This window comes from Opisthorchis viverrini (genome assembly GCF_000715545.1).
Source record: "Opisthorchis viverrini unplaced genomic scaffold opera_v5_33, whole genome shotgun sequence".
NCBI classification, from domain to species: Eukaryota; Metazoa; Platyhelminthes; class Trematoda; order Opisthorchiida; family Opisthorchiidae; genus Opisthorchis; species Opisthorchis viverrini.
In genome coordinates, this window is record NW_008751689.1 from 1,777,930 (window position 1) to 1,789,059 (window position 11,130).

General features: G+C 41.5%; 1 protein-coding gene across 1 annotated transcript; it reads left to right on the forward strand.

Annotated features, from left to right (window-relative positions):
* Window positions 1–3,916: 3,916 nt before the first annotated feature.
* On the forward strand, window positions 3,917–8,266 carry T265_02638 (hypothetical protein; the record flags this gene model as incomplete). Its single annotated transcript, XM_009166936.1, has 4 exons — window positions 3,917–3,988; window positions 7,447–7,654; window positions 7,876–7,919; window positions 8,054–8,266. 4 exons carry the CDS (start codon window positions 3,917–3,919, stop codon window positions 8,264–8,266), a joined length of 537 nt encoding a protein of 178 aa, XP_009165200.1.
* Window positions 8,267–11,130: the final 2,864 nt, after the last annotated feature.

An 11,130-nucleotide genomic window follows, 5' to 3' on the forward strand; every position in this document is an offset into this window, starting at 1 on the left:
CGGGACAAAGTCGTTCTTAACGGCACTCCAAATAGACCTTGTGTTAAGCTCTAAATGAGCTACATAGAACGAATTCGTGGATTAACATATTCCAAACACAAAGTAGTATGGTCCTTACACGATTAGTCAAGGGGCCAACAAAGTCACTCATGGTATGTTTGTGTTTAATCAAGCAAATTAGACGTGAATAACTTCTTCAGCATCTACTGAGTAGTTGGACGGATATCCACTAAATTTCCGAAGGATAAACGACTCAGTAAGCACATTATGCACCTCCTGATATGTCTATTATACTAAAGGAATCAATACAGACCTGTCGCACTAATAGCAGCGGACTTTTTTCGACCAGTAATACTACTCCAATAGATGTTAGATATCACAGAAGTAATTCCAACTGTGAAATGTGATAAGGTTAGCAAGAACGTCACAGTGACAGCTGCTTTAGAGCAAGGAAATACGGTACTACCGAAAACTTTGAAAAGTCAAAAGTTTCTTTCCTTTCACTTATGTTATGAAGTCAGGAATTACGTAGCGTTTTCATTGGACTAAAGTAAATTTACTGCAAATGTTTCTTTGGACTAGCCTGTTCGCGTTAAACTTTCCGGGAAGTCAACTGGTGATGCATAATACTTCCCATTCCTGAGTTGCTATATATATATGATAAGTAGCCCAGAAAGGGAACATGCTTTACGATCTCTGATCGTACCGTCTTATATCATCAACCAGGTAATGGAACCAACTAATTTACAGAGTGCAGAGTAGTAAAAAGTTGAATGGAATCAGTCGGTAAATAAACCCAGCATGTTGGTTATTCTGCAATCAGGGCACTCGGATGACCATCGGCTCGGTCAGCAAGCATGGTTACGCGAAACGCTAATAGTTTCGAGTGGATTTATAAAAGTGAAACTCTGAGCAGCTCTCAAAGTTTAACCCGGTACCCAGTGGCGACAAAACGCTTCGCCATCGATAAGACCCATTTCCGAGCTTGGGTAGCTTTGCTCCGATCAGTTAAACTGCATGTGGATACAAATAGTGGGGCGGGTATTTGGAGGCGTGTTCACAATATTTCCGGTCTGTTCTGAAGGTGTAGATTTCATCGCAAGTTCCAGGTAAAGACCTTGGGAGCACCATACTTAGAAGTGTTTATGTTTTGCTGGTTGAGTGCAATCAGCTTGTCCCATAATTGATGTCTTATAGTTTCAGTTCAGTGGTCACTCACGAACTTCCGCCTGATGAAAACCATCTCCGTTTATGGCTATGTGTACTGAGCCCCGTTGAGTCCGTAGGCTATTGTGGTTATATATATATATCGTTTCTAGCAACAGATGGAGCTCAGTTTGTTAGTGGGGAATTCATTGGCCTTCGTAAATTTAATTGCAAAAATGTGATTTTGGCTGACATTTGTAATTTGTATCTCCTCATACAAGTCGTGGGTAACAGCTGTTGCCGAAATTTAGCCGAAATTCTCACGTTGGTTACATAAAGCAGTTATTTCTGTGACTTCGCATAATGGCTGACGACAAACTTCAACCATTTAAATCTTATATTTAATGGAAACTGCCTACAATGTTGCTGAAAACTCTTCGACAGCCCACAACTGGTTCCGCCCTTGGGGTTCATCAGGTAGGCGCAGTCCCCGAGTTTCCGTCAACCTTATGTTCTACTTGAACCCAAAATAGACTGTTTCCGAGAAATACTCTCATTTGCAAATCAATGAAAATTTAGCTCGGTAAGTAACGTCAATCTTTATTGAAGAGTTGAGAGGCCCTGTACAGCTATTTCATCGGCAGTGCGCATCACACGAAATGTCAGTCTGTTTCGCGCCTGCAACCTCCGGTTATTCGCTTAAACACATAGCCGCTCTAACAGGAGCGGTTGATTAGGACTGTGGCTAACTCATACGTGGATAGGGTCTAGCCCCACTCTTCCTTCAATCTTATCCTTTGGTCAAGCACTGACTGACTTTTCGAGTAACGACTTTTCAGGCTAAAGTTCTAGTCACCCTGAGAATTCGTTTCATTCTCCGAGTCACTTGTTCGTTTGAGGGAACACAGCTAAATACGGTCACTGTTGGACGGAAAGAAAATTTACTCGGTCCTTTTTTACCTAACCTTCAGCGATAAAACCAGCTTAGCTCCAGAAGTACGCTCAAATTCTGTCAAACTATTTAGTAACAATGAAAATTTTGTTTATGTGTTGGTAACCCCTGCACGGGCAGGGCTGCGTTATTAATCCTACACTGTGAATAAGGTGTCCCAAACTTTGCTTTTGAAAGTCGATTCTACGGTAATCACTTCGGGACTGTAATCCGAAAGTCATTACGAACGGAAAGTTCCACATTGACCACGGAAATATGCAGTTCACAAACTAAAACCGGGCGAATCCGTTGGGAAGAAGTCTCGTAAGTCGTGACCACTTCATCTCACATATGTCTTCGAAAACTTTGTGTTATATCTACGACGGAAGCTGTACTGCAGAAGTAGTGTGCGTGCCACAACGTCGTCCCCACGTGGTCAGTAGTCTTGACTACCCAAAGTCGCTATGTGCTTCTTATCGGTCGCTCATAACCAAAAGGACTAAAATTCAGCTCCCTCAACTTTATTCTAAGTCCAGTGTAATAAATCATCTTGGTGAATTGCATTTCATGAAGTCACCTACTTTCACTTTAATTCCACTAAGTAAGTGATTGTGTACTTCCACAGAACATAACCAACTGTGTATCTTAACTGGTTTGTTGGATTACCAGATAAATGAGTGTGCCCAGTTGTTCTATTTCCTCTAAAATTCAGGTTTTGGGGTCAAACGACAGATGTTTCACAAATTCGTCAAACAAGCAAACCACCCATCACTCCGTTTAGTTCACATCGAAATTCACCCTGATTTCGGAACTAGGTCATTGGGCTCGGAATGCATGATATTTTTCACTATTAAGTTCTAGTCGACAGTGATAATTTTAAGTTCGCGAGCCCAACCATTTCAGGGTATGCTGTAATTAAACGTTTCGAAGGCCACTTATATGTTATACAATGTTTTCAATCAACTAAGGATAGATGTGGAACTTTCAGCTTGCTGAGGATTGTCAGTAGGTTATAAAATTTTCCTCTGTTTCGAAGTTTCTCCCAAAAAAAGACTTCTAGAGTGGAAGAGCACACAACCAAAACTCGAGTTCGGTGGAAAATGAACAGTCTGGTCTGTCATCGTGAATGAATTTTTCCAGGCAGAAGGAAAATGGGCTGACTAGACTAAATATCTAACTGACCGAACAGAAATGAGCACTAGAGTAGATGCAATGACTTGTTGAAGTTGGCGAATAACTCAGACATGTCAGGTTGCTGTCCGGTGACTGACGCTCCAGCCTCTCTCAGCATAGCGTGATCCAAAGACGCCAAGTTGTCTAGGCAGGATAGTTTGTGATGTACAAGTGAATGGATTTCTTCCTGCTATGGTGGCATTCCCTAACAATCTCTGCTTATTAATTCAATGTCCTCATGTTTGGTATCTTTCAGTTGACTGTTTTAAAGATGGTAAGAAAACCGACTTTGTCATCCTTGAAAATGAAGATTGACTCGCTGGGAAGCTGATCGTACAGTGCACGTTTTGTGAATGGTAAGTGGGTATATGAGCGAAAAAATTTTGTGCCATGTAAACCGTAGAATTGTTTGTGCTGAGCAAGGTTCCTCTAACTTACTGTGCCTGTATCTCAGATGTATTGTGCCATTTTCAGACAGACTGACAGGTTATGTTTTATTTAGCTCTTTAATCAATCAGTTAGTTCTACCCCTAACAGATTTGATGGGATAAGCCAAATGATATCGATGGCATCATGTTTTTCGTCCAAATTCGACAGCGATTGGAAACCATCTTAAGGATAATGTTTAAAAGATGATAATCCCATCCATCTGACGCTATATTCCGGATGCAACCGACCAGATGGCCCAAAGCAAATGGGAAGTTGATGTGGGTCACCGGGACATTGGACCCAGATAACGTACATTTAAGGCACAACTTGTGACATCTGCTTAAGTAGGAGATGCTGATAATTGCACTGTGGAAAAATCTCAAAAGTCCTCTTCAAAGGGGAGCAGAATCGTCCGGAAATTGGGAACTATTGGTGTGATAACACCAGGAAAGGCGTTGTTCGATGCGTCAGGGGTGAAAAAACGCTTGAATATTACTGTGTGGTAGCCTTTTACCTCATTCTTACCAAGTTACAGAGAATATTGTGTTGCTTCCCGTGTAAGCACAGTTAAAAACTTATTTTCGTTGGGTAATGTGCCTGTTTGTGCACCATGATGATCAGTCAATGTACCGAAAGTGCATCGTCCATTCGAAGGCAAATCAACGTTAGACGAATGGATTTTCTCTTCAAGATACCTTTGAGGTTCCTATAGTGAAAGAATGACGCAAGAATGCGTGTCGTGTACCGAGTGCACATGAGTATCTGTGCTTCTGTAACGCATTAATAAAAAAGAGAAATTCTTTCGTGGAACTAATTTGGTTCGAACGAGAGAATCAACCCAACCCTAGCTGAATCTCTCGCTTATGATATTCTTCAGCTCAATAGGCTGCACATCGGTTGCCTTATACTTCAATTTAGACTATATTAAAAATATTACAGTACATTGTCTCGCTAGCTGAATGCTTATGATATTCTTCAGCTCAATAGGCTGCACATCGGTTGCCTTATACTTCAATTTAGACTATATTAAAAATATTACAGTACATTGTCTCGATGAAATACGAAGCAAGATCTTCGAAGGCTCACGACCTGTTTCACTCTTCAGTCTCGCCAGGTACGTATAGTCCCCGAGTTCACACCGTCCTTTTGTTCACCTTTGCTTTGAAATTACTCTTAGCCCATGAAACCAAACACTATTCTATCTTATTTGGTTTAACTTCATTTTTGAGATGATATCCCAGTTAGCTTGTTGCTTTCAGGACGGTCTGCTGTTCGTTCATAATTCGAGCTGAGAAGTTACAGCATGGTTCCGGAGCAATCACAGAGGTTGTTGACTTTAGAAGACTTTCGTAAAGACACAAACAAACCACATAGGTTATTTTATAAGTGGAAAGTGTGTAGCGATTGTGAAAGGTTTTCAGATCCTTTCGAAACCGAGGGGACCAAACTTCTTTAATAAGGAAAGCCACCTGGGCTGAACGGCTTTGCTGGGTCTCAGGCTCATTATTTTCCAAGCCAAATAACCCATTGCATTTTGCTGTTTTTATAACTAAATTCTTTGGTTCAAAGTTCTGTACTCCTCGAGGGCGTGGATCGAAAGCTGACAGTAAAATTTCTACGGTAGACAATTTTGTGAGATGAGGGGCGGATAGTTTGTAACTAAACGGGGTAAGCCAGCTCATTTAGCTGAGTAAGCGAAGTTTGGAAGCGTGTCCAAAAAGGGCATCAAGTATGGTTTGAACGTGAATTACTAGTGGAAACGATTGCCGAAGGCTGATTAGGGCAATCATTTATCCTCCGCACATGTACGTAATGGAGGAATGTTAAACATCGCCAGGTGTGCCTAATGAGAATTCCCTAGAATCTCCAGTAGCTCTGAAAAACCGTCTATGATAGTAAACACATTGTGTATATATCGTCTCCAAGAGTGCATCTTTGCCATACCTAAGCGAAGTTGACGGCTCTCAAACCGCCGGTGAAATATCAGCGAGGAGTGGGTTCATTAAAATATCCATAATGAAGTTATCAGCTTGCTGGTGCAGCCTTTTTCAAATAAAATTGCACATCAACTGTGTATCGCAGTAGTAATTCCTAGAGTTATTCAACTATATACTGGTTTTGTGTTATCACATTGACATAAATGGGTCCTACGAGCAGAACCTTCACAATGAGTGTACAGGATACTACATTCGTTTAAATCCCTTGACTGAGTTTTATTCTAACTAAACAGTGTGAACTCTAATCAGTTTCGAAGCTCAAATATTGACCCAACAGAAGTTCGAAGTGACCCTTGTGCTGCATGTTTACCTGAGTAAAATAACGAATGACTGATCCATCTGAATTTCGACTGAATACGACACTCGCATCAGTTTGTTACTTTTGTCATCCCCTGAATCGGGTTAAACCAGCTGGGTAGTGAAGCAGTGTGTCAAAGCAGTACATAGTTGATACATCATCTTAACCGTTGATATGATGGCTACATCTCCTCACAAACGAATGTACTGTAGACATCCGTTTTTGGAAACATTATGATCCAGCTCATGGATGCAGCTGCGTGGCATTCTTTGGGTCTGTGCCTGCTTCAATACATGTATTGCAAGCAGCAAGTAAGGGCTGCAATTACCATCACACTCTTAGCCAGACGGTGTCAGAACTAATGCAAACATCTCTGGATGCGAGCTTTAGAGTAACTGCGCGACAGAATCACGAGTATGTGGTAAGGATTATGCCGCACTGAACCCAAACCATTTGGTCAACCGCTACCTTCATAATTTCGTACCCATATTCGACCGTTTTCACTCTCTTAAATGACAAATGAAGCTGAGAACACGCTTGTGGTTTTCGGCTCAGGCAGTGTCCGACTTTTCTCCCCAGAAGCACAAAACTTTGGGCTGGCACTGCTTGTTACAAAATACATGAGGCAATGGAATGGGTTCATCTATTTGGGGAAAATTAAATTCTGTTTGTTGTTTATTGAGGTAGGAATTAATTTAGTTTGGTCGATGATACTTGACCGGTAATAATAGTTTGGTTTCCTTAAACGTTGGAAACGGAATTGTTTGAATGATTGAGGTTAAAAAATCGCGCAGCACAGAGTAACACGGACGCCTGGATAAATCGTATTGGGTAGATGCTCGACCAACAACCTCTCCTCCTATCAGAGGACGGAAATTTAACGTAACGCTTTCAACACACTAACCTCTAGGCACGTCTACTAGGAAGGTATATAAACAAGTTGCAAGCTACTCTGACGGTTTTCACAGGTGGTTCAAATAACAATGCGGTCTGTACTGTTGATGCCATGTTTGTCTTTACTTTTTTCCAGAAGCATAGAAGGCGAAAAACTGGGTAAGTGCTACCATGTCAGGTAATCGGTTGCCTGCAACCAACCAGTTGCATTTTTCACCAATAATGACGTGTTCTCACACATATCTTTTTGTCACGCAACTAATGATATTTGTCAGCTTACCGTAGAAAAGCTGTTTCTATCCGGTCTTGAAAACTTTACGCTTAACTACTCCTTAGCTCTTTGTGTATTATTCAAACAGGATTCTTTGTATATCAACGATTGGTGAGCCCACAACCGTCGGAAGACAATAACCACTACTGCTCACATGTGAGTTTTCTGATGCTTAGGAAAAGATGGGACTATATTGCACAAAGACAATTGTCTAAAGCGACGTCATGAGACGCTATTTTGAGATTGTTGTGAGCAGTTCGCGTCGTTTTGCCTCGATTTTCAATCTTTACGACTTTATTTTTTTCAGTTGAAAAGCTTGAATCCTGATGTTTGGAGTGATGGCACTTTCACCGATTGTTCTGTTGGTGCAGTTACCGGGGAGATCATACGGTACACCGTGACCTTGGAAGACGAGAAGTTAAAACCCGAGTACCAAGATTTGGATGTGGAATTACTCACTTGGTACGTCTCCAAACTCCTAAGCGGCTCAGAGAACGGTTGCGAAACAACAGCAGGTATGATACACTATGGCTAAAATGGCAGTATCATTGTGCCTACGAATTTTACTCCTGAGTCTTTTGAAATACTGATGCCAATTTATTTATTTTCACCAGAATTCACTTATCGGGATTTCACATCGGACACACATGGTATGTTTCTAACGCTACATGTGAACTTCTACAATGCATGCTGTTCTCTGACCAAATCAACGGTTGTGCCATTCTTTGATCCACAGAACTGCAGCTAACCGGCGTTTATGAGACCGATTTCTGCGACAATGTAAGTCTTTAGTACGGCAAGGAAGCGTGCCGTTGGGCAATCACTGCCGCAGATAGGCGATTTTATTTCACCTAAAGTATAGAGTACAAAATGTAACGTTTGTTTCCAACGTTGTTCTACTCCTGTTGATACAGGTGATGGACAAAGAGTTGAAAAATTTCTCTGTGAGAGGCTGCAAGGAGGAGAAGGTACACGAACAAAAAGTGGATGGCACAACCCTTGTAACGTATATCGTCACAATTAGCAGCTTTGCATCGAACGAAAAAGCTTACGAACTTCTGGAGGAGTTGCAGGATGACTTGAAATTTTGCAAGTACAACGGTCACTCCTTGGGATACACAGCATAAAGAATAGGTGGGACCAGAGTCAGTCTCAGTCTAAGGACGCATTCCAAGTATGTGTAAATTTAGTGATTCGTACAAAATTTCGCTAGATGTTTCATTAAAAAAATGAATTGTAATATACCTTGTGTCATCTCTCACCTTCATTCCAAATTTCGCCTTTCTTGCTTTTCAGTCTTTTTCCTAACAGTGTTCGAAATAATTGCAACAAAATACCCAAAGCACTCCTGTATTTTCTCCTATTTATTCTGGGGAGTTTGACTTCCATCAGCTACGATCACGTTCAATGGGAGAGAAGAGTTAATCTTGACAGGGCGGAATGGTAATTCAGTAGAATGATTAGCCGATTATAAATCATTTATTGGATGGCTATGTAAGCTAAGCTTGTGGCAGATAGTCAAAATAGAAAGCAACAAGAAATAATTTTACATACGTATGTAGCCGAGAAAATGTTGGATAGTCCCCCAAGGTATTTGAAGCCCACATCCAGACAAAACATTTCTAGGCTTCGAAAATCTCTTCAACAAAAGCTTTGTGTGACCGAGCTGGTTGGATCAGGTCGATTCCCAGGTTATGACTGACCGATATATGCCAGGTTTTTCACCAGAATCGTTGACTATTCACAACTGTAAGATCATCTGAATAGGTACACAACTGGCTGGAAACCGAACTGCCATAAACAAACAGACAAACCGTCTGGGGGTCACCTAGGTCTGTGGGTACTAACCTGAATTAGTGCACTCTACCTGACCCGTCCCAGTAAAAAAAGAATACAACGTAAGTCCGAACTTGTTGGAATTCAACCGCATAATTGCCAAACCATCAGACAAAAAACTACGCGTATTGAGAATTCGCTTCGTAGGCAACGCATCGTTTTGCAAAATATTACTAAAAGTTACCTTCATAAGCTTTGTCCTAACTTTTAACATGGCCAGCTTAATGGCTTAATTGGGAAAACGACTTAGCAGACAGAAGTTTGTGTATTTAGTATATTGATGAGGTCTGAGATACGCCAAAGGTTAACTGCTAGGATTGGAACCTCTTCACCACTTTTGGTATGATAAAGTGAACGCTCCCGATTGTAACCCAAAACTTAAAGAGTGCTTGATTTATGATGGCAGGATTTTCGACTGACACTAGATTTCTTCTTTTTGGAGCCCTATGCGTGTTCAACAAACCTGTGAAATAGGTGCAGCTCTGAAGGGTGACAAGTACGAAGCCACTTCACTGCCAATCTGCAGTGGCTGGGTAAGGGTTCTTTTCCGGATGGCTATTTTTTGGGGGAATACATGTGTGCATGTAGTCTTTTCCATTGGTGATCTTCACGCTGGATCTGACGTAATCCGTGAGATAAACAGATCAATAGATTTTCATAAAGGAAACTACTCACAAGGTTGCTGAAAACTCTTCGTCAGCCCACGACCGGTTTTGCCCTTCTTGGGGCGAGAGATTCAGTTGAGTCTCTTGTGAAAACCAAACTGATTCGCAGATGAGTGTATTTATCGAGATCAATAGATTGTCTATTAGACCGAAGTCCAATCTAATAGTGTCCGGAGTTTTCACATGTACACATACAATGAAGTTGAGACCCAGACGGATCCGTTATCTTGTCTGCTGTGTTGAGTGCTCACCACTACCTGTTAACTGTCAATACGAGAACTCGCAACAAATTTTAGTAGCATTCATGCAATGAGGCAACATGTGCGCTTTTCTATAACTAAGCTCTTCATTACCATAGCATCCACTACCATAGCAACCAAGCACTGGAATCTAGGCGGTCTTTAATCCTGTTCGTCAAGGAAACCTACTCTACTGTCCACCAGATAAGTTAGTCGTAGACAAAACCGATGTGTTTCGTTCCATTCAGAATTCGCCATAACTGCATAGGAACAAACATTTCTCATAATACTCAAACGGTACCGCTCAGCTAGTAACAGTGTACGAGTGAAGGGCTGACCCAAAACTTTATGTTCTGTTGCTCATTCCACGATGTCAATATATTTCTTTTGCAGACCATCGTCATCATTGACAGAGTACACACTCGTTACCGAAAGTTTCTATCTAATGTAATCCAGTCCAAGATTCTACTCGATCACTTGGTTCAGTAAATGCCAGTAACAAGCGTGGAGTTGCCGTCACTTCCATTTTAGGAAGATCGTTTCCATCAGATTCAGTTGAGGTGGGCCAGTTTCAAATGCTGGGTTATCCATTGAACAAAGCCAATCTTGGGTCACAGTGACCTCTTTCGCCATAAGTGCCTTCGTTCAAACAGACACCAAGTAACCCAGGTCGCTAACATCAGGTCGCTTTCCTATTCGACTTCTCCTTCTTTTCAGTTTAGGAGTTTATTTTGATGAATGGGCAGCAGTAAGACACTGGTGCAACCGTTGACGCTCACAATTATTTCTTTGACATGAATTTATATCCCGGTACACCTGGCGTAATCTACAAGTTATCCGAGAGTATTTTCCTTGAGGCTGCTCAGCATCTCATATGCTTAAATTCTGTGTGATTCCACTATGCACTGGACGTTTTACAGACAGTCTTATATCCTTGCAAGTCAACTGGTGCTTATTCTGATAGGTAGCTCGAACTCTTGTTTCTCTTACTAGATTCAGTGAATACATTACAACCAACTAGTGTTTGTTCGGCTAGGTTTTCCACCGCTGAAGTGCAGCTTTTACATAGCCCTGCAAATAGGCACTCCTGACCGAATAACAGAATTGCAACTCGTGCAAGCAATCCGTGCCAAAAGTGTTTGGGTGAAATCTTGAAGCTGCCAAGCAGATAGGCGTTTTGAACACTACCAAACTATGTATCCTTACTCACACTGCGGATTAATGCAACTAGATAGATCTCACGGCTATTAG